Here is a 23,669-nt window from a genome sequence, read left to right on the forward strand (position 1 = left end):
GGGTGTAACAACAGCGGCACGTTCCACAAATATCCCATTTCGGCTCCACGTGACCCGTGAACGCCGCCGACGCACGTTAGCATGTCGATCGGTTTTGCTTCGTCCATTCATCCCGTCATTCATTCATGATCTATAACGCTCACCTTGCAGTCAGGGTTTGTCGGGGTACCGTAGTCTAAGGGGGTTCACCTGATCACAAGGCGACAAACAATCATTCACGCCTCATATAGAAACAAAATAGGGAAATAATACAACTATCACTCATTCATGCATCATCTAGTGGCAACCATTCACTGCACATTATTATAAGACACATACAAGCACCCATTCACACGTCATATAAAGGAATTCATCCATTCACTCACTCATGTCATATAGAGACAAAAACAGTCATTTTTTTGATCCACACATCTCAGGAAAGTACCGCCAGTCACTCTTTCATTCACATGTCACATGGACACAATAAAAGATTCACTCCTTCGTTCACACTTTACGGAGACACACAACCATTCGCTCATTCATTCACACATCATATAGTGACAACCATCCCATCTCTCCATGGATATGATTGGGCGAGAGGGGGGTTCACTCTGGACCAATCACGGGGCCACATATAACGACGTGCAGTCGTTGGTCCTCTCGTTCACACGTCACATCGGGTCACAAGCGTTCCCTCTGTCGTTCACGGATTTGGACAATTTAGGGTCTCCAATGAACCTCCTGCATGTTTTGGGACTGCTGGGGGGGAACCTGGAGAACCTGGAAGGAATCTTCTCAGACTCGCGGAGAACGTGGAGACCCCACCCTGTGCGAACCTAACCGGGAACCTTCTCGCTGTGAGCCCAAAGCGCTAACCGCCGCGCCGCCTTCCATCTGTTGTAATTCCACATCCAACGCCGGCCTCGAGATCGACCGCATTTCCTCGAACACCAGAGGAAACCGGCTTTTCGGAAGACTGAAAAAAAAAAAAAAAAAACGGGTAGCTAGCGAAGCTACGGCACCCCCTAGTGCTCTGGGCTAACAGCTAGCATCGCGCAATGCATTGTTACACCCCGAGGTGCAAACGTGCCCTTGTCGTACCGTCCTTCCCCTGGAGTGTCGTGGCTCCGGTCCAACCACGGTAGAGCTCTGCCCGTTACCGCTTTCCGGCCCGACCTGAGCTTCTCACCCCAGACCGCTCAGGCGTTTTGTTTCCAAAACAACAAACGTGTTTTCGTTTTGTTTTTTTTTTTTCCCCTCGTTCCCTATTTTTTTTAATTCTTTTCTTTCTCTCCAATGGAGCGAGCTTAGCCCGCGAGACGTTTCATGACACGTCCATCTGTGCAGGGCTTCAAAGCGTCCATAGCCATTGTGGTCGTCATGACAACAGCCTTTGTTTATTTTATTTTATTTTTTTGTGTCACAAGCTCCGTGGTAGTCTGCAGCCCCTTCCTCTGTGCCGTGTATCTGCGTCACCTCGGCGGCAGCCTCTTTTTTCTTTAATTTTCTTCATGTTTGAAATCCTCGGCGCGTTCCCGCGGCGGCTGAAAGTCTTTATTTCACCATTTCCAGGTGGCAGGAAGTCAAACGCTGAAGGAATCAGGGAAACCCGTGAAGGTCGCAGAAAGTGATGTGGATGTGAGTAAAAGCTTGAGATTTTTTTTTTTTTTTTTTGGAATCTCGGCCTCATGGGTTTTTTTTTTTTTTTTTTTTTCGAGCGAGGCCATTGGCCGGGGGAAAGGCTTTCAGGTCACATGACCCGGTTTCGAGCGATCGATCTCACGTTTTCTGGCGAAAAGGGTCACTTTCACACTTTATCTCACCTGATCTCGTCTGATCTTGTCTTATTTCACCTTATCCTATCTAATCTCATCTCATATCATCCCAATTTATCGCGTTTAATAATAATAATAATAATAATAATAATACATGGGATTTTTATAGCGCTTTTCATGACACTCAAAGACGCTTCACATGTAAAAAAAACAGAAGGAACAGAACATACACAGAATTATTGGGAAGAAGTCCAAATGGCAGAGTGTGGCGATGAGCGCCAGTCCAGGGACAAGCTGGAGGAGCTTCGCCGGTGTGCAGCTGAGTGTCCTGCTGCTGTGAGGAGGCAAGTGTTGGAGCTGGATGTCGGAGATGGATTTTTGGTGGAGCGAGAGATGGTGGAGCAGGAGGAGCAAGAAGATTTCGGCCGATCGAAATGCCGTCTTGCTAGGCGCCATCAGGATCCGGAGTTTCGAGAGGCTAGCCGGCTAGCTAGCTAGCCAGCCAGCTCAGGTCACCGTCGGGATCCAGAGTTTCGAGAGGCTAGCCGGCTAGCTAGCCAGCCAGCCTGCTCAGGTCGGCAAGCTAGTTTGGTAGCTTGCTGGAGATTGTCCAGGTGAGCTTTTGTCTTTAGTTTGGTTGATTGGTTGGAGAGCGGGAAGCGGTAGCCAAACGCACCAGCGTCCTCCCGCCCGCCATCTTGCCAAAAAAAAAAAAAAAAAAAAAAAAAAATCCCGTGTTGTCTCGTCATCTCTGTCATTTAATCCCATCTCATCTTATCTTATCTTCTCGTCTCATCCTATCTTGTCGTACCTCGTCTCGTCTAATTTAATCTCATCTCACATCATCCCGATTTATCTGTTTTATTTAATCCCATTTTGTCTCGTCCGATGTCATCAAGGCCCTCATTCATGTCCGGGTTTACCCTCTCCGGGAGGTTATGGCGGCGGCGAACGGCGTCCAACGGCGCCGACGCCAAAGCCTAACTAAGGGTTCAGCGAGCGTGATGAATATTTGATCGAGACAACGGCGGGATTAATAATTCATCCTGGCGGGATCTCAGAGGCGCCAAGGCTCGCCACCCGCGCCCTCAGGGTCCGCCCGGTTTAATCACAGGTTAATTCATTTCAATCCAAGCGTCGCGTTCAAGGTCGCGCGCCGAGATTACGGGTCGCGAGTTGTGATTTCAGCCCCGCCGCCGGCTTTGACCCCTTAGCGGGCCTCGGATGTGAAGGGACTCAACATCTTAATATCTCAACATTTGCTCTGGACCCGGGGCGGCGATCCGCTGAATCCGTGCTCACCATGGCGACGGGCAGGAAATAGATCGGCCTCGTCGTAATCTGGGGGGATAAAGTGAACCCCGGTGGTGCCGATGAGCCGGTTTTATTGTCGGTGTCGGCCTGCGGCGCGCGCCGATATCGGTGAATCATCATTTTTTTTATCTTAATTCCCAAATGGACTTTTACGTCGCTCAAATGTGTGATTGGTTGAGCGTGCGAATGGTACACGGAATGGTGATCGATAACTTTATCGATACAGCACCAAATCAAAACATTGTTCAGCTCAAGTAAGCGGAAGCCCCGACTGTTATGGAGGCTCGGGAGTCATTTTAATTTTAATGTCGTCGTCCTAATCATACTTATAATTACTTAACTTTAAGTCCCGGAGATGAGTGAGTGTGCAGATTTAATTCATCATTCACCGCGGCTACATTTGCTCAGCGGAGTTTGGACAGGTGATAACACTAGCATTAGCATATTAGCATTTGGGTCTTGAATGTGTTTGTCACGCAGCAGGTGGGAGAGTCCGAGGGAGAATCAGAAGAAAAATGAAGGAGCAGAAAGGCACGGATACCTTACTCATGGCTAAGGTTACTCTGAGCTAATGTTATTCTGAGATGACGGTACTTTGAGCTGATATTACTCTGAGCTCAGTCTACTCTTACATTAGGCTACTCTGAGCTGAGGCTACGTTGAGCTAATGTTCCCTGAGCCAAGGTCAATTTTAGATGAGGTTACTCTGAGATGACGGTATTTTGAGATGACGGTACCATATTTTCTGCACTATAAGGCGCATTGGATTATAAGGCGCACTTTCAATGAATGTCCCATTTTAAAACCGTGTTCATATATAAGGCGCACTGCATTATAAGGCGCATAGAATAGAAACTACTGTAGTGGCTGTGGTTGCGTTATACATCCACTAGAAGAGGCTGTCAGCAAGACAATCAGATAAGTCAGTCAGTCAAACTTCATTAATAGAATACAAACCAATGTTCGGACAACCCTGTTCACTCCCATTCAGATACGGTACCGTATGTGCCGGTAGCTCTTACCGGGAATCAGGCCGCCTTCTTTGAAAATAATGTTTTTCCAACTCCATTTGTCACAGTTCAAAGCTTTTCATAAAACAAAAGCACCGAGAAGGACCGCCTCTAAATTCATTGATCATGTCGCTAGCTCGCGCTGTTGCATTCATTGGAATAGTGACTGTAGAGACGCTTCTACTTGCTGCTCTCTGTTCAATCCACTGTTCGAGTTTGTCCTCCAACGGTGGCCGTGTCGCTTTGTTTCCTCTGAGACTCTGTTTAGTCTTCTTTACATGGCGCAGGTCATCTTCTCGCTTCCTCCACTTCCGTACCGTTGATTCAATAATGTTGAATTCTCTTGCTGCTGCTCTATTCCCGTGTTCTACTGCGTGACTGATCGCCTTGAGTTTGAACTCTGCATCGTAAGCGTGTCTTGAAAGGGACCATTTTGGGATCTTTACACACAAGTGGTGTGGGACTGGAATTCCCCCTTACCGTTTTTACCGCTGCTACTTTGGTGACACCCCCTGACTACAGGAACCATAATTAACCAATATTGATCCATATATAAGGCGCATCTGATTATAAGGCGCACTGTCGGTTTTTGAGAAAAGGCTTTCAGGTGCACCTTATAGTGCGGAAAATACAGTACTCTGAGATGAGGGTACTTTGAGATGACGGTACTTTGAGATGATGGTACTCTGAGATGACAGTACTCTTGAGATGACGGTACTCTGAGATGACGGTACTCTGAGATGACGGTACTTTGAGATGACGGTACTTTGAGACGACAGTACTCTGAGATGACGGTACTTTGAGATGACGGTACTTTGAGATGACGGTACTTTGAGACGACGGTACTCTGAGATGACAGTACTTTGAGATGACGGTACTTTGAGACGACAGTACTCTGAGATGACGGTACTTTGAGATGACGGTACTTTGAGACGACGGTACTCTGAGATGACAGTACTTTGAGATGACGGTACTTTGAGACGACAGTACTCTGAGATGACGGTACTTTGAGACGACAGTACTCTGAGATGACGGTACTTTGAGATGACGGTACTTTGAGATGATGGTACTCTGAGATGACAGTACTCTGAGATGACGGTACTTTGAGATGACGGTACTTTGAGACGACGGTACTCTGAGATGACAGTACTTTGAGACAACAGTACTCTGAGATGAGGGTACTTTTAGATGAGGGTACTCTGAGACAACAGTACTCTGAGATGATGGTACTTTTAGATGAGGGTACTCTGAGATGACGGTACTCTGAGATGACAGTACTTTGAGATGACGGTACTTTGAGACGACAGTACTCTGAGATGACGGTACTTTGAGACAACAGTACTCTGAGATGACGGTACTTTGAGATGACGGTACTTTGAGATGATGGTACTCTGAGATGACAGTACTCTTGAGATGACGGTACTTTGAGACGACAGTACTCTGAGATGACGGTACTTTGAGATGACGGTACTTTGAGATGACGGTACTCTGAGATGACGGTACTTTGAGATGACGGTACTCTGAGATGACAGTACTCTGAGATGACGGTACTTTGAGATGACGGTACTTTGAGATGACGGTACTTTGAGATGACGGTACTTTGAGATGATGGTACTCTGAGATGACAGTACTCTGAGATGACGGTACTTTGAGATGACGGTACTTTGAGACGACAGTACTCTGAGATGACGGTACTTTGAGACGACAGTACTCTGAGATGATGGTACTTTGAGATGACGGTACTTTGAGATGATGGTACTCTGAGATGACAGTACTCTGAGATGACGGTACTTTGAGATGACGGTACTTTGAGACGACAGTACTCTGAGATGACGGTACTTTGAGATGACGATACTTTGAGATGATGGTACTCTGAGATGACGGTACTTTGAGATGACGGTACTTTGAGACGACAGTACTCTGAGATGACGGTACTTTGAGACGACAGTACTCTGAGATGACGGTACTTTGAGATGACGGTACTTTGAGATGATGGTACTCTGAGATGACAGTACTCTTGAGATGACGGTACTCTGAGATGACGGTACTCTGAACTCTGTCTACTCTTACTCGACGTTACTCTGAGCTGATGTTACCCAGATCCAAGGTTAGTGTGTTCTGACAGAACAGAAATGGCAGCCTAAGGACAGTCAACTGTAAGTGTTACTTCTTCACCTGGTAAATCGTAATTAAACCTCCACTAATATCGTGCTAAGATACGAGCTTTGGATGAACCGAGCGAAAGAGCAAATGAATCATCCCGCCAGGGTCTCAGAAGGGGAGACGAAGAGGAGGAGGAGGCAAGGCGGACGGAAACCGAGGATTTGTTGAAGGAAAGCTACTATTGCCATGGCAACTTGCCCGTCATTTCCATTAGCTCTCATCTTGAATTGACGGTATCTGCTCCCCCTCTGGTCTCAGGTCATCCTTGAAGCATCCGGCCCACCTGCAGAGGAGATACACAAACAATTGGACACACACACATTCAGAAACAGGCACAGGGGAGTGTGTCTGCCCTTGGCAGGCTCTCTTTTTCCGAACCTTTAGCTCCATCGGTTTGAAGAGACGCTATGAAATTCTGTTTTTTGTTTCTTTTTTTATAATTACCTACAGAATGGCTCACTTGCGTCACATTGATCCCGGCGTTAGACAGCACAGGTGACGCTGACGGTGGAAGTTTGTGACAGTGGGCGGACAGAAGGTCTGTCTTCTTGGCACAGCCGCTATTTATCTAAAATAACAGCGCCGGAATTATGGCAGTACAAAAAGGCAGAACATCCCAGGCTTCGGTTTGACAGTTACTCTTTTTACAACCTATTTTTCTTTTTACATTTCATCAAATCCAGGTTTCCTGAAATAATGATAAAACCATAGTTGTATTATCAACTAAATATTGGCAAGAAAATGTGCATACATATATAGTGTACATGTATATGTGTACATACATGCATACTTGTAAATATGTATACTTACGTGTACATCCATACATGTTGTTACGTACGTATTTGTATATACATGAACATGCATGCACATACATACATGCATTTTTATGAATGTGCATGCATGTACATGCATATATACAGTTAACATACAGTATGCATACATACATGTACATATCTACATGCGTGCAACATACATACATGTACATACATGTACCCACATACATGAACATGCAGTATGTGTACATACATATGTATATATACTCGTACATACATGCATACAGAGTACATGCATCTTTATATATACGTGCACATATATATATATATACAGTGCACATATACATTTATATATACCTGTACATACATACACGCATACTGTAAACATACATATATATACTTGCATATATATATATATACATATATGTATGTACATACATACATGCAGTGTGTATGCATGCATACATATATATATACTTGTATATATACACACAAATACATAATTACGTATATACACATAAGTGTATACATACATATGTATATATAGTTGTACATACATTCATGCATAAATGTACAAATAACACAGAGTTCCAAGAGATCAGTGAACATCACCCTTGAATCCACCAACAGCACATTTGATAAAACATGAATAAAATACCTGACATTTTAAACGAAATCACCTCAAGGCAACTGCACGGATCTCCTGGGAGTTTCGGTCGTCCCGGTGCTGAGGAGAAGCTCCGGGTAACAGAAAACGTGAATAAAAAAAGCTCAGTGAATGGAAATCTTTTTTTTTTTTTTTTAAATATCTGTAGCGACCGGTGGAAGTTTTTTTTTTTTTTTTTTTTTTTGAACATTTATTAGAACAGGTTCCTTAACAGAGTCATACACATTCTTACAAAACCTCATAACAAGATACACATTATACAATATTCTTTATAGGTCACTTATTTCCTCAATAGCAAGCGAAAAATAAAATAAAACTAAAAAAAAAAAAAAAAAAACTTCCGGTGGAAGTTTTAAGTCACCGAAAGGCCGAGATGTAAACAGAACGCGACGCTACCAGGTAGAGATTTGGTGGATCCATCGCAAAGAACAGATAACAAAAGTCAAGATGACGTCCAGATAATGATATTAAAGTGCTGTCGACAAAAAAGCATGGCTACCTACTCAGTGTGTCCTCGCTGCCGATCGATCACCAATTGATCAAGGAAACAGGAAGAGCAACAAAGATAATTAGCGATTCACTTCACGTCTCGTATGGTTTGGAAGCTCAGCTCTTCGTCTCCACCCTCAGGTGAAGCTGAGTCGATTGTGCGAGCAGGACAAGATTCTGAAGGACCTGGAAGTGAGGATCAGCTCTCTGAAGGAGGACAAGGTAACCGAACCCCTTACCGACCGCCCCGACTCCCCTCCGAGCTGACGGCCCGCTGTCGAAACCCCCCTTGGCGTCCCCCTTCAGGACAAGTTGGAGAGCGTGCTGGACGTGTCCCACCAGCAGATGGAGCAGTACCAGGAGCAGCCGGCCCACGCCCACAAGATCGCCTACCAGCAGAGGCTGCTGCAGGAGGACCTGGTCACCATCAGGGCTCAGATATCCCGACTCTCCACGGTGAGTCTTTGGGAACGGTTGCGCGTCTTCATATTTGGGCCTTGGGATGGACCAGGGCGAACTCCGCTTCTGCGCAATAACAGCAGGAAGCTAATTCAAACTTTAGAAGGTAAATAAGAAGGAAGGTTGACTTAAGAGTGCATCAACTTGGGAGTTTTCCAAGATACTTCCAAAGAGTGCTTTGTGATACAAGCAGAGATCTGAGTTAGGAGCGTTTGACACCGACTTTACTGCCGCTGGCTGGGAGGTGGTGTTTACAGACAGTGTGACACTAGCTAGCACAGAGAAAATCATGGAAAAACACGAGCGATGCGTGCGTGTTGTGGAGTCTTCCGTGAAGAGTCCACAATTATGGGGACTGGGTTAGCAGATGGCGGGAACGTCGGATAGGACCGCATAGGGATCGTCCACACTCCGGTCAAATAAATGAAGTTTAGGCGTGAGGTAGCACATGCAAGTCATATTTAGCAACACATTGTAGCATTGAGTGTGTAGCCGTTAAGTTAAGCGCTAGAGCGCCGAATGGAAAATTCAAATCTTCAAGATAGATACGCCCGTGTCTTGCTCCATTTAACGGCGGTGTGTTGCAGGAGATGGCCCACGCCTGGGAGGAGTACAGCTGGCTGGAGAGGTCGGTGGAGCAGCTGAGGGGCGCTCTACAAGCACACATGAACAACAGCTCCACCCCGCAGGTCAGGCCTGCCTCCGAATTTGTCAGGGAACACGAAGCTCCTCCGGCCTCAGATGAAGATCAGCACTTTCCTCCTCCGGCCGACTTGTAGACGTGACTTGAAAGCAGTGTTTTGTACCCCTAGAGTACTGATGCTATCCTAACTGGGCAAGCTTTGCTAACTAGCCAAAAGTCCCAATGTCTGCCAAACGTCCAAATGACATTTTCACGTTGGATGGAGTCAAAGGTTGACACACACTCCTCGTGTGTGTGTGTGTGTGTGTGTGTGCGATCCAGCAGGAGAAGGCCGAGATGAAGCGCGAGCTGTGGAGGATCGAGGATGTGATGGCCGGACTGAGCGCCAGCAAAGCCAACTACAAGATCACTATCGACTCTGTCCAGAACCCAGGTGCGGGGAGGGGGGAAGCTGCATCAGTACATGTATGTCTTATCACACAGTATTAGTACAGTAGTCACCCACAACTGGAAGTATTTGTGGGTATTTTAAAGTGCTACCCACGTAGCACTGAACAAACATGAACCCGTGAAGACCAATAGAAGTAGGATTGATGGCAGGAAGGTTGCAAATGTCATCTTCGTGTTTTGACGCCAGAGAGGAAACTAGTGCCTTCGGTGTCGGACCCCGCAGTGCCTACTCATAGCGCTGAGGTCCTGCCCCCGCCTCGTAGCTCCATTCCAAGCCTCCTGTCTCATACGCTGCCTCACAGCACCACGCCAAAGTGGGTAAGTGTCGCCTCGTCACCTCCCGACACCCACCTGATCCTCCCATCCAGTCTGCGAGAGTCATACCTTCCGGGTATGAAGCTCCACCCGCGGCCACACGGCTGGTTTCCCTTTCAGGCCGAGGACAGCGCGCCGCCCCGCCCGCCGCTACCTCGCCTCTACGACTACGAGGAGACCCCTCCGGTGGTGCCGCCCCTCCCCAGGGAGGCCTCGGTCATCCGCCACACCTCGGTGCGTGGGCTGAAGCGGCAGTCGGACGAGAGGAAAAGGGACAGGGAGAGCGGGCAGTACGTCATCAACGGAGACTGTAAGGTACGAGGACCAAGATTTGACACGGCGAGCGCTTTGAGGACTTCACGCCGTCGACCAGCTCCCCGTGACGCCTTCTTTTTGGGGGTTCCAGGCTGACCTGAGATCGTACCTGAGCGAACCGGAGCTGCCGGGGATAAGTCACCACAACGCAGGGTCTGATGTCGACTACCACTTGTTCCAAAGCAAAGGTATCTCAGCCGAGCCGAGCGCCGAACAGAAAGAGAAGCTCGTTGTGATTCGGGCTGGTGATTCATCCGAATTCTCCAGCTGGTTTTTACGCAGTTTGCGATGAAATAAAAATTCTGGGTCCAAGAAGTATGATCTTATCAAACGCAGTCGTTGTACAGAACTGAAAGACGTCAAGTGTTTCAGGTGATGCACGACTTATCGTAGATTCGGAGGAAAAGTTTCTCGCCATTCTCGAGAGGTACATACCCTCGGTACTCTTAAAAAAAAAGGGTACTTTATGCATCACTTCATCTCCTGTTGAACTGAAACTCAAACGTTTGAACTAGAATGTGGTGTCCCGCAGGGGTCCACTCTGGGGACATTATTATTTCTCATACATGTAAATGGTTTGTCCCAAAGTATCGGGTACTCTGTCGCCTGTATCGATAACTGATATCAAAGTATCGAAGTACAGGGGGTGGTATTTCCCTGCATGTGCATGAGCAGTCTTTAAGTGTTCTCAGCGCATTCAGTCATGTCGCTATTTGCTAGGAATGTTATTGTTCTCTTTGTATAAATCATTCTCCTTAGAAGTATGTTGACAAAATGTTTATCAGATGTCTTTAATTTCATCAAACATGCAACTGTCGGTTTAGCCTTAACCTTTAAACCGCATGTCCATTTTTGAGCATACAAGTCATGCTGTCAAACTGTCGCTCGCACACAGGTCCGCCAGGCTCCTCCTTTAAACCGCGTGCCCATTTTTGAGCATACAAGTCATGCTGTCAAACTGTTGCTTGTGCACAGGTCCGCCGGGCTCCTCGTCCCGACAGAGCCAGTCGTCCACCATCGCCTCCTTCGTGACCTTGAGGAGAGGCCCCGGGAGCTCCGCCCCCAGGGTGAGTCAGGTCCACACAGCAGGCCAACCCAAGGCAGGAAGAGTCCGCCGATCGCCGCCGACCGCGTAGAGGACCAGCGCTCTTTAAAGCGGTCGTCAGAAACCCAGCATCCCCCATGAGCGAGCGCTCGCGGGGAAACCGAAGCCTTAGAAGGGGCGCGAGTGAGCGATCCATCCTGTAATAGCATTAGCGCTAACAGCTACATGCTAATAGCTGGAATGACAAATTAATAGCGTTGATATTCATGAAAGAAATAACGATGGAGCGGCCGCTTTTCAGGACCGCCGCAACAGATCAGGCCACGTTTCCCCGCGGCGGCCATTTTTCTTTTACCGGCGCGTGCGACCTTCAAGAAGGATTTGACCTTTTCCCGCACCGTGAACCTTCAGGAAGGAGGTCCATCCTTTCATAAAATCCCAGATAAATGGCCGCCTCTCCGGCTCGGGCCACATTTCATTACTTTATTTTCTATATCTTTGTCCATGTTTCTGTGTATCCGCAGGACCTCAGCGAAGACGTGTGAAGCCCGTTGATAAGACGTCACTGTCCTGACTGGTGTTTTCTTTCCTATCTTTCCGTTTCTCCTCGTTTTTCCGCATGAAAACGATCCCCCTCTCCATCCGTCCACCTTCATCTCGTCACAAGCTACAGTCTCTCTTCCCCCCCCATTCCATCTCATACGTCTGAACTCTTCTTTCCTTCTCTTTTTCACTCCATCCCGTCCTTCATCCCCCCGTTCATGCGTCTTTCCTCCCTCTCAGCAGGAAAGACCCAAGAGTGCCTTGGAGCTGGCGTTTCCGCCCGCCGAGGCCGCCCAGCTCCAGAGCGGCCCGGCCCGCGGTCGAATGAGCGCCGAGGAGCAGCTGGAGAGGATGAAGCGCCATCAGAGGGCGCTGGTCCGCGAGCGCAAGAGGAACCTGAGCCAGGGCGAGCGCTCCTCGCTCAGACCCGCCGCCGCCACCGTTGCCGCCGCCGCCGCCTCCAGCCAGCGCTCCTCCTCCTCCTCCCGGCTGCCCTCCGGCACCTACGAGCCTCCGGCGCCCGTACGTTACCCCCACCCGGCGGTGGACGCGGGCGGCGCCACCTTCACCGCCTCCTCCAAACTGCAGCAGCCGCACAATAACCTAGCGGGGATGCTAACGCGCTAGCTAGCGGCGTCACCCGCGGGAGGGACTAACAAGCTAAACCTGACTGGCTCGGCCCGGTTCACGCTTTAAGAAGAGTAGACGACGGGGGAACCTCGGTTCTGGACTTGGAACGGAGTCGCTCCTCCTTTTTTTTTTTTTTTTTTTTTTCAATTTTCTCCTTTTTCGTGACCACTGCCCCCCCCCCCGGCGGGACCTCACTGACACAACTCTGAATGTACGTCCGATCGTGAAAGCGGAGAGATGAAGGCTCCATTTCCTCCGGGAATTAGAGAAAAGTGCCCATTACCGTAGATCCACGCGCCGTGTACTCGTACACTTTTATTTATTTACCGAGGGATATTTTCCGTACTCAGCTGTACAGTTCTATTTTGTAGAGATTTGCTATATAGAGAATATAGAGGAGGCGTGCGAAGGAAGGGTGCGGGTGAAAAGATCGGAGGAGGAGGATCCGTTTAGCGGCACAAATCATGATCTCACCTCTCTGCTTTCTTTTCTTCGAGTGAATCCAAGTGCCTTGTTTGTTCACCGGCGACCCCCTTTGCCTTTTGGCCCCGCCCCCTGACCCCTGACCCCTGACCCCCAAGTCGAGGACCGCGGGATTTTATTCCGGCCGCCGTCGAGACGCCAGATCCGGCGGGGATCTGCGACTAAGATGGGTCCTGCTAGCACGCTAGGTCGCCGCTTGGCGCTAAAACCCCCCACCTAAGCCCCGCCCCCATTTTCAGAGAGCAATAGCTAGCCACCTCATACACACACACACACACACACACACACACACACTCACACACACACATCACCGTGTACTTTCCAACTCCAACCAGCACTAGCGTTTACGCCCTCTCACATTTGAACTAACGCCGACATTAACTCACTATGAGCATGTGTGTGTGTGTGTGTGTGTGTGTGTGTGTGTGTGAGGGGGCACGATGTTTAGCTGACGCGGTTACAGCCGGAAAGAAACGCCTTTTTTTTTTTTTTTTTTTTTTTCCCCCCCGGCACTGGAGTGACAGTGGCCTATGCTGTGCTGTTTTATGCATTTAAAAATAATAATAACAATAATAATAATAGTGAAAGCAACCGGGCTAACATGCAATAATACGGAAAAAGAAAAAAAAACACTGAAAATAGACGTGTGTGTGTGTCACGGGGAGCGGACCGCCGGGTCGCCGGGGGAACCGATCACATCGGGTTCCTCACCGTGTCTTCGTAATATCGGGGCAAAACCTGCGGTCGCATTTCCATGTTTCCTGTTTAAGTGATTGACAGGCCAGTCGAGACACTTTCTTTCTTTAAATTTTTTTTTTAATTTTTTTTTTAAATTTTTTTTTTACATTTAACAGAACGATTGTTGAAATAGAAGAGTGGTCGGTGGCTGCGGTGCTAAATCAGGAATTTAACATTTTATTGATTTTTTTTTTTTTTTTTTTTTTACATCAGTAAGGGGTTTCGCTAACGCCAACCGACCCGGTGCTTCTGATTTTTCCCCGATCCAGACGTTCATTTTCTTCCTCCTTCAAATTTTAGACAAATTCTAAGTTTAAACAAAAATCACCTAGAAATTATTCATTATCTTTTTTTTTAATTTTTTTTATCATTATTTTTTTTTACATCAGTAAGGGGTTTCGCTAACGCTAACCGACCCGGTGCTTCTGATTTTTCCCCGATCCAGACGTTCATTTTCTTCCTCCTTCAAATTTTAGACAAATTCTAAGTTTAAACAAAAATCACCTAGAAATTATTCATTATCTTTTTTTTTTATTTTTTTTATCATTATTTTTTTTTACATCAGTAAGGGGTTTCGCTAACGCCAACCGACCCGGTGCTTCTGATTTTTCCCCGATCCAGACGTTCATTTTCTGCCTCCTTCAAATTTTAGACTAATTCTAACTTTAAACAAAAATCACCTAGAAATTATTCATTATCTTTTTTTTTTTTTTTTTTTTTTATCATTTTTTTTTTACATCAGTAAGGGGTTTCGCTAACGCTAACCGACCCGGTGCTTCTGATTTTTCCCCGATCCAGACGTTCATTTTCTTCCCCCTTCAAATTTTAGACAAATTCTAACTTTAAACAAAAATCACCTAGAAATTATTCATTATTTTTTAATTTTAATTCATATATCTATTTCTTTTTTTAACGCGGTGACAATGACTCTCTGGCGCAAGAACGTTTTAACTTGATTTTTTAAAATAATTTTACATAACTGATTTATAATTATTCCAATTTTATAATTATTTATATTTATAATTAATTAATTAATCAATTAAATACATAATTAATCATCAATTAATTCACATCTCAGTTTCTTTTTAAAATTAAAAAAAAAAACAACCTGGCCTTCTCTCGAACCGAAAATCCAAAGGCGGACGAGGACGCAGTGGGAAACCCGATCGCTATTATCGATCACGCGGACGATCGTGCTAATAGACGCTAATCGACGACGTCCAAAGACCGAGACCCGGTTCCCTTCGGGGCTTTCGGACCAGATCCCGGTCCAGATCCCGGTGGTCCGGCGAGTCCGCTCCTCGTCCCGTTAACCCCTCCCCTCCCCTCCACCGTGCTGCTTCTGTCCCTCCACAGCTCCGACGCCGCCGGAGAGACCGGAGGCCGCCGCCGCCGCCGCCCCGTCGGCTCCGAGCGATCGGAAAGCAGCCTCCCCCCCCCCCCTCTTCTTTTCTATCATGTAGAGATTTGCACTTCACAATAAAGAGTTTCTCTTGATTCTGGAAAAAAAAAAAAAAAAAGAAAAAAAAAAAGAAATAAAAATCTGTGTTCTTCTCAGTCTGTCCGGGGAGGGTGTGTGATCTGGTTTGCCTGCATGCTCTTTCTCTTGTTTTCTCTCTCCGTGTCTCTGCGTGCTGTCGATCGTCCCGAGCACACGGAGGTGTTTGGATGCATGAAGCCGCCGGCGACAGATCAGACCCTGCAGCCGCTGCCGCCGCCGCCGCCGCCGCTGCAGGAGCGCCGGGATGCATGGCTTTGCTTCCTGGGTGATTTAACTCAAGTATCTCACACTCTAACACACACACACACACTTATATTCATTCTGTATATCAGTGTTCAAATACCTCCGGTTTCTTCTTCCTCTTAATTTGGATTTTTTTTTTTTCTTTTTTGAAATCCAGAGAAAAATTTTTTTTTTTAATTCATTTTTTGAATTAAGTTTAATTTTTTTATTTTGAAATCATTTCTAATTAGTCAGTCATTTTTTTATATGGATTTTGAGGTTATTTCCTCGCTCATTTTCAAGCATTTAAACAACTTTTTTGATTTAAGGGTTGAATTTAATCTTGTAATTACTAAAGCTCAATCAACCTGGGGATTAAAACACTTCTGCAAAAACTGGATTAAAATAAATATTTTAAGTATTTTCTGCTATTAATATATAATGCTATTAGTTTTTTTGATATAAGGGTTGAATTTAATTTTGTAATAATAAAAAGCTCAATAAACCTGGGGATTAAAACACTTCTGCAAAAACTGGATTAAAATTAATATTTCAAGTACTTTCTGCTATTAATATATAGTGCTATTAGTTTTTTGATATAAGGGTTGAATTTAATCTTGTAATAACTAAAGCTCAATCAACCTGGGGATTAAAACACTTCTGCAAAAGCTGGATTAAAATAAATATTTTAAGTATTTTCTGCTATTAATATATAATGCTATTAGTTTTTTTGATATAAGGGTTGAATTTAATTTTGTAATAATAAAAAGCTCAATAAACCTGGGGATTAAAACACTTCTGCAAAAACTGGATTAAAATTAATATTTCAAGTACTTTCTGCTATTAATATATAGTGCTATTAGTTTTTTGATATAAGGGTTGAATTTAATCTTGTAATAACTAAAGCTCAATAAACCTGGGGATTAAAACACTTCTGCAAAAACTGGATTAAAATAAATATTTTAAGTATTTTCTGCTATTAATATATAATGCTATTAGTTTTTTTGATATAAGGGTTGAATTTAATTTTGTAATAATAAAAAGCTCAATAAACCTGGGGATTAAAACACTTCTGCAAAAACTGGATTAAAATTAATATTTCAAGTACTTTCTGCTATTAATATATAGTGCTATTAGTTTTTTGATATAAGGGTTGAATTTAATCTTGTAATAACTAAAGCTCAATAAACCTGGGGATTAAAACACTTCTGCAAAAACTGGATTAAAATAAATATTTTAAGTATTTTCTGCTATTAATATATAATGCTATTAGTTTTTCTGATATAAGGGTTGAATTTAATTTTGTAATAATAAAAAGCTCAATAAACCTGGGGATTAAAACACTTCTGCAAAACTGGATTAAAATACATATTTTAAGAATTTTCTGCTATTAATATATAATGCTATTAGATTTTTCCGGCTTCACCACAAATATTGTCAGATTATTCACCCGTATTGTGATCTGGTGCAAGTGAAAGTAACCCAATAATAAATGAAAAATAAATAATATATATATGTATATACAGGACTGTGATTGTGATAAAGTTCTTTATCTTCTGTAATGCAATTACAAAAACAAAAATCTCATACATTCTGGATTTCTTACAAATCAACTGAAATAGTGCAAGCCTTTTATTATTTTAATATATTGCTGATTACGGCTAACATCTTAAGAAAACTCCAAAATCCTGTCTCAAAATATTAGAATATCATGAAAAAGTTTTTTTTATTACAGAAGATAAAAAACTTTATCACAATAGTCTAATTTTCTGAGACAGTCCTGTATATATATGTATAGAATTAATATTTTCCTTGGTTCTTAGAAGACTAGATAACCAGGAGAATTCAGAATAAATCATTTCTTGCCTATTTCTTCCATCACGTCCTTCTTAAAGTCCATCTCTTGCATTTTATATTATATATATATTTTTTATTATTCTTATTATTCCCCCCCCACACACCATTAATAAATAAAAATAAATAATATATATATATATATATTTTATTTATTTATTATTGGTGTGTGGGTGGGCTGAATAATAATATATATATATATATATATATATATATATATATATATATATACATATGTGTATATATACATTTATAAAATACAAGAGATGGACTTTAAGGAGGACCTGATGGAAGAAATAAGCAAGAAATGATGAATTCTGAATTCTCCTGGTTATCTAGTCTTCAAAGAACCAAGGAAAATATTAATTCTATAAATAAATATACAGGACTGTCTCAGAAAATCAAAATATTGTGATAAAGTTCTTTATCTTCTGTAATGCAATTAAAATAAAAACAAAAAAAAACTATTTCATGATATTCAAATATTTTAGATAGGATTTTTAAGTATTCTTAAGATGTAAGCCATAATCAGCAATATATTAAAATAATAAAAGGCTTGCATATTTCAGTTGATTTGTAATGAATCCAGAATGCATGACATTTTTGTTTTTGTAATTGCATTACAGAAGACTAAGAACTTTATCACAATATTCAAATTTTCCGAGACAGTCCTGTATAAACATGCGATTCGCCCTGTCACTCATTCACACGTCATGTAGAAACGTACAATAATTCACACGACATAAAGAAAAACAATCATTCACTCATAAAAAAATAGTCATTCACTCATTCACACGTCATGAGGAAACATACGATTCCCCGTCATTCCCACGACATAAACACGCAACCATTTCCCCCGTCATTCACGCGTCGTCTAGTCATGTGACCATCCACCAATCACATCCCTCCGTTCCGGCGTTGAGACTCCGCCTCCTCCCCTCGCGCTCCACGGAGGTGTTTCGTCCCCTCAGCTTTCTTCCCTCCGGCTTCGAAAGAAACCGTCCCCCCTCCCGTGGTGTTCGCAGAGAAAAACGAGGCGTCGATGAAAACGGCGCCGCGGATCTAACTGCCGCCTCTCCGCCCAGGCGCCGCGCAGGGAGGCGGAGCCACTCGGGGTCGGAGGTCAGAGCGGGAAGGACGGCGAGCGGGCCTCCGTTCGGGAGGCGGACGTGGAGCCGCTGGAGTATCACCTGGACATCGGCCGGGAGGTAAACGGACGCGAGGACGGACCCGTCGACCTTCCGGGCCGAGAAGGTCATGTGACCGTGTGGTCCTTCCAGCTCGCCAAGCCCGGGAAGGTCGCCATTCCAGAGCGCTACGTCGAGTCCGACCCCGAGGAGCCGCCCAGCCTGGAGGAGCTGGAGGAGCGCAGGAGCCGCAGCAGACGCATCCGGAGCCTGCTGGCAAAGTCCAGGTGGGACACACACACACACACACACACACACACACACACACACACACACACACACACACGGGAAGGACGGTGGCTTGGATGTAAACAGGAAGACAGGAATGATCTCCAATACAATTAATGAATTCAGGTACATCCACACATCAGTGTGTGTGTGTGTGTGTGTGTGTGTGTGTGTGTGTGTGTGCATGAAATATGTACATGAAATGGAAATGTCCATATACATATATATAAACACACAGAATGAGATAGTTAAGATAAACTTTATTGATCCCCAGAGGGGGAAATTCCTTTGTCACAGCAGCGTAACATTTCTGTCAAAAATAAAAGGAAATAAATATGAATATAAATAGAAATATTAATAGAAAGGCAGAAGATCGCAAGACCAAACAAAATCACCAATAAATAGATAGCAAATAAATAGATAATATATAATATATATACAGAGTTACATATATAGAGAGAGTTAGATGGATAGATAGATACAGACTGGGAGATATATATACACACATATATATATATATGTATGATATATATATATGTGTGTGTGTGTGTGTGTGTGTGTGTGTGTGTGTGTGTGTGTTTGTGTGTGTGTTCAGAATGATGGTTATTAAATATATACAGAATGAGATGGAAATATATATGTATCCTCTGGGATGGATACAGTATAATCCATAAATATAAAATGAAGTGGTAATTACTTATACAGAATGAGAGGGTTAAGTTAATACATCTGTGTGTGTGTGTGTGTGTGTGTGTGTGTGTGTGTGTGTGTGTGTATAGTTAGTTATAGTTATTATATATTCAGAATGTGATGGATATAACACAGAAATATAGAATGATAGTGTTATACAAAGTGGCAGTTGTGTATGTGTATATGTATATGTGTGTGTGTGTGTGTGTGTGTGTGTGTGTGTGTGTATTCAGAATGATAGTTATCATATATACACAGAATGAGATGGAAATATAAATGTCCAGAGTGGGATGGATATAATACATAAATATAGAATTAAGCGGTTATTATTTATACAGAATGAGAGGGGTAAGTTACTTAAAATAAACGTCTTGATACGTGTGTGTGTGTGTGTGTGTGTGTGTGTGTGTGTGTGTGTGTGTGTGTTTCCCCCTCTCAGTGTCCAGAACCTGCAGTCGTCGGCCCCCCTGGACGTCTCGGAGTTGGACTCGGTGCTGCAGCGGCAGGAGAGGATGATGAGCGTCTCCCAGGCTTTGGCCTCGGAGGCGTCGCTAAAGAGCAAGCTGGTGGCAGGTGATTGATTGACACACACACACACACACACACACACGATTTCAAATGACTTTTTTTATGTTTTCCCATCCGTCATCAATCATCTCAAATGGCACACGTCGTTTCCTCTGTTTGTTATAATCGCACGTGAGTGAGAAAGCGAATGGCTGCACGTCTCAATAAGAGGCCCTGTGATTGGTCGAGGGTGAACCCCGCCTCTCGCCCAATGACAGACCCTGGGAGCAGGATCAGCAGTGTAGATCAGTGCCTTTTTTGAGCCACGGCACATATTTTACATTAGAAAAATCACACGGCACACCACCAAATAAATATGTCAAAAATAGTTTTTAACAAATTAGAATGAAACCGTCGTCTCAACTTACTTAGTGTGAAATCTAATATATCGAATATCTGTGGATTCGTCAAGTTGCAATGCAAATTTTGCACTGATGTGCAACTTTTCCCGAACATTTCTTACGATTTCTGAAGAAATGTCATCAACATGTCTGGAAATGGTATTATTTAAGAAAACTATGGCTATTTCTTTATCAACGCCAGAGCCGAGCATTTCTTCTCCAATGATTTTGCCGGCAGGTAGTATTAATGTTTTGCTACCGTGTGCGGCTGTTTGGATTTAGAGACGAGTTCAGCAACTTTCTAGCAAGCTTTCACCGCTTTTTCACTCGTCTCGGTAGTTTTCAACAACGCTGCCTGTTTGTTTACGCAGATACAAGTACTTTTTATTTCAAAAATGTATCACGCAAAGCGTCACTAATCACTCTGATACACAGATGCACAGGTTAATTCACTACCCGTTGCCATCGAATGGAAACGCTGCCCACATAGACATAGGAAGACACATTATTTACGTTGGATAAATAGTTTTCTGACCAATCAGGTGAAAGTGGGCAAACCTGATGGTCCCTCACAGCACATGACTAAATGAGACGATTTCTCCAAAAACTCTCATGTACATCTACTAAAATGCACCGACATCCTTACATTTTCTCAAAAATCACCGATGCGCCTTATAATCCGGTCCGCCTTATGTATGAATTCATGTCGTCCGACCAATTTTATGCGGTACGCCGCGCTCAAAGATCCGTCAAAATGTTTTAGTGCGACTTTGGGAAGCGGCGAAGCGGCTACGCTTGAAGAGGACGTCGTATTAAAGTTTGTTGAACTTTGGTTTCAACATCAGACGACGTTAGATTACTAATCATGCTAGAATACAACGTTTTTCCAACCTCACATGAAATTCAGGTGTCCGCTAGCAATCGCTAGCAATGATAAACCAATCAGAGAACCATTCTTACCTCCGCTGCTTTCTAAAATAGCGGTACCAACTGTGCTCCAATGGAATATTACAAAAATCTTTATATGTAATGAACTGTTCCTTTAAAAAAAAAACAACCTGAGATTCATGAAGAAAAACAAGTGACTTTTCAACAACGCCATGCCTCACTTCTCCGGACATTTTTTCGTATTTTTCGCCATGTCGAACGGTCCATTTATCTCGGAAAACCCTGCAATCCTAGTCGACATTTCTCTTTTTTTACGGCATCTCGCTGATGGGGTGTCGGCTCCGACAAGAAGTTACAAAAAGTAAAAATGCTATTTACCGACCTGGAAGCCTCATTGCTGCCATTCGCTGTAAGTTCACATAGTTGTGCCATGTTGCTAACGCTGACTAAAACAGTGCGGCACTAGCAGACAATACAGGAACTGCATTTTTATTTTAAAAAAAGGAGTTCATGAGTTTTATATTTTTTTCAAATTGTAGATTTATCCCCCCCGGGCCGGATCGGGACCCGTCGGCGGGCCGGTAGTAGCCCGCGGGCCGAACGTTGACAACCCCACCAAACAGAGTTTCCGGGGGGAACAAAGCGAGATGAATAAAGCTCAACTAAACTGTTTTGTTTGGCTTTACATACCAGATGTTTTATCATGCGCCTTATATCGCGGCGTGCCTTATGATGGGCCGCAAAAATTCGGTACATGACTCCACTGCCGTGGCTTTTCCAGGGTCTCCATGAAGGTGGACCGGAGGTGAGGTGAGCAACCGCAACCTCTTCCCCACCAGGGGGTGAAGCAGCGCTGCACCCTTCTGGCAGGATTGTGCACGAACCAGAGGGTGAACGGCCTCTTACAGAATCCCTTAAACTCCAATCTGTGCACAAACCTGGATTCTGGTGGCGCCGGGCGTCGTCTACTTTTGTGTGTGTTTTGGTGGGTGTTTTGGTGGAAGTTGTGTGTTTCCGTGGTGTTGATATAATGCTCTGGAGGGCGTCCAACCTGTTCGATTTCTGTTTCCGTGCCGGACGTCGCTCCCAGCCGCCGGCTTGATATTGAATCAATAACTAATAATCGGCATCTGCGCTTCACAGCAAGAAGGTTTCCATGTTCTCCCCTTGGTTGCTCAGGGTTCCACCGGTTTCTGCCTAAAAACACACAAGTTCACCGGAGACCCTCGCTTGTCCAGACGTGTGAATGAGAGGGTGAACGGTTGTACGTCTCTGTACGCTGCCCTGTGATTGGTCCACGGTGAATTCCCCGTCGCCCAATCACAGGAAGGATAGGCTTCAAACCCCACAGCAGTGCAGGATAAGCAGCATAAAGTTTTGAGTGGATGATCTTTTACTTTTTGCTGCTTTTCCGCAGTATTTTTGTGTATTTCTTCACACCGATGTATTAAAAGTTGTTTGCGCACGTGCTAACGCCCGTCCTTTGTGTTCCCTCCATCCCCCAGCGCGTGCCGCCGCCGCCGCAGAGACCTGAGGGAGACCCTGAACGCAACGCAGCCGTTCGTCCCGAAGCAGTTGCCAAATATATTTTTGTTTTTTTTCTTGAAAGGAAGCCATTTTTTTTTTTATAATGAAGAGACTTCAAGGATTCAGGTTTGTGCCGGAGAGACGACTAGGCTTTCCCGCTTCCGCACTGACACGTTTTTCCTCACGCCGCTGAGTTATTTTTTATGTACAAACACAGTTCTTCTGCAGTTTTTTTGGTTTTTGAGCGTGAATAAAAGACGCACTTCTTCTACTGTTCAGCTGCGGCTGTGCGGCTCCACAGCGCCACCTAGTGGTCGTGATTCTTGTCGCCACAATCGCATCACGATTTCCCCGATTGGACAGATTTTTTTTTTTTTTTCCCCCAATAATAGACACTTCAGGGTCTTTCTGCTCCCCGTCAGCTTCAATTTTATTTACGGAAAACTGACAAGAAACTGGATTTTGTGGCTTTTATTCCAGGGGGGGAAAAAAAAAAGCCAAATCCGTGTCTATTTCCTGTCTGGTGTGTCCAATTGAATTGAGAGAAAAAAAAAATCCAAAGAATTATTATAATTAGCAATTCATAATCACGTGTGTTATGTAATAATGCACTTACTCGGGACTCATTACTTATTAAAAGGTACTAATGTTTGAGAAATAAATTCTTAAAAGCTGAACTTTGACCCACATTTCATGTCCACAGTTTGTTTCTTGGCCTGTGTCAGTTTCTCCTTTTAAGGTGGAACGTCGGGAGATAAATTCGACGGGACGACTGAGGTAAATCGAGGCGGCGCGATGGTTCTTTGAATCCCGACGGAATGATGGCGTCCGCGTTTCCGTCCCCGGTCTTTTTTTTAGGATGACCCCGCCCCC

General features: G+C 44.4%; 1 protein-coding gene across 13 annotated transcripts in view; it reads left to right on the forward strand.

Annotated features, from left to right (window-relative positions):
* The window catches only part of LOC147232374 (pleckstrin homology domain-containing family A member 7-like), a 184,986-nt gene extending 161,502 nt beyond the window's left edge, over positions 1-23,484 (forward strand). For 7 of the 13 annotated variants that reach the window (XM_086149182.1, XM_086149184.1, XM_086149183.1 and 4 more), the window contains 14 exons: positions 1,552-1,617; positions 8,312-8,392; positions 8,477-8,626; positions 9,217-9,318; positions 9,594-9,705; positions 9,910-10,040; positions 10,158-10,352; positions 10,444-10,540; positions 11,328-11,419; positions 12,181-12,462; positions 18,454-18,576; positions 18,649-18,782; positions 19,913-20,046; positions 22,775-23,484. In XM_086149182.1, coding sequence (XP_086005308.1) covers positions 1,552-1,617; positions 8,312-8,392; positions 8,477-8,626; positions 9,217-9,318; positions 9,594-9,705; positions 9,910-10,040; positions 10,158-10,352; positions 10,444-10,540; positions 11,328-11,419; positions 12,181-12,462; positions 18,454-18,576; positions 18,649-18,782; positions 19,913-20,046; positions 22,775-22,803 — 1,728 coding nt within the window. In that variant the 3' untranslated portion in view covers positions 22,804-23,484. The remainder of the gene's footprint in view (positions 1-1,551; positions 1,618-8,311; positions 8,393-8,476; positions 8,627-9,216; positions 9,319-9,593; positions 9,706-9,909; positions 10,041-10,157; positions 10,353-10,443; positions 10,541-11,327; positions 11,420-12,180; positions 12,463-18,453; positions 18,577-18,648; positions 18,783-19,912; positions 20,047-22,774) is intronic. The other 6 variants (XM_086149185.1, XM_086149191.1, XM_086149188.1 and 3 more) reach the window with 4 other exon arrangements.
* The last annotated feature ends 185 nt before the right edge of the window (positions 23,485-23,669 follow it).

The sequence above is a fragment of the Fistularia commersonii genome, chromosome 7, assembly GCF_037954325.1.
Source record: "Fistularia commersonii isolate RoL2024-O1a breed Wild chromosome 7, RoL_Fcom_v1.0, whole genome shotgun sequence".
Lineage (NCBI taxonomy): Eukaryota > Metazoa > Chordata > Actinopteri > Syngnathiformes > Fistulariidae > Fistularia > Fistularia commersonii.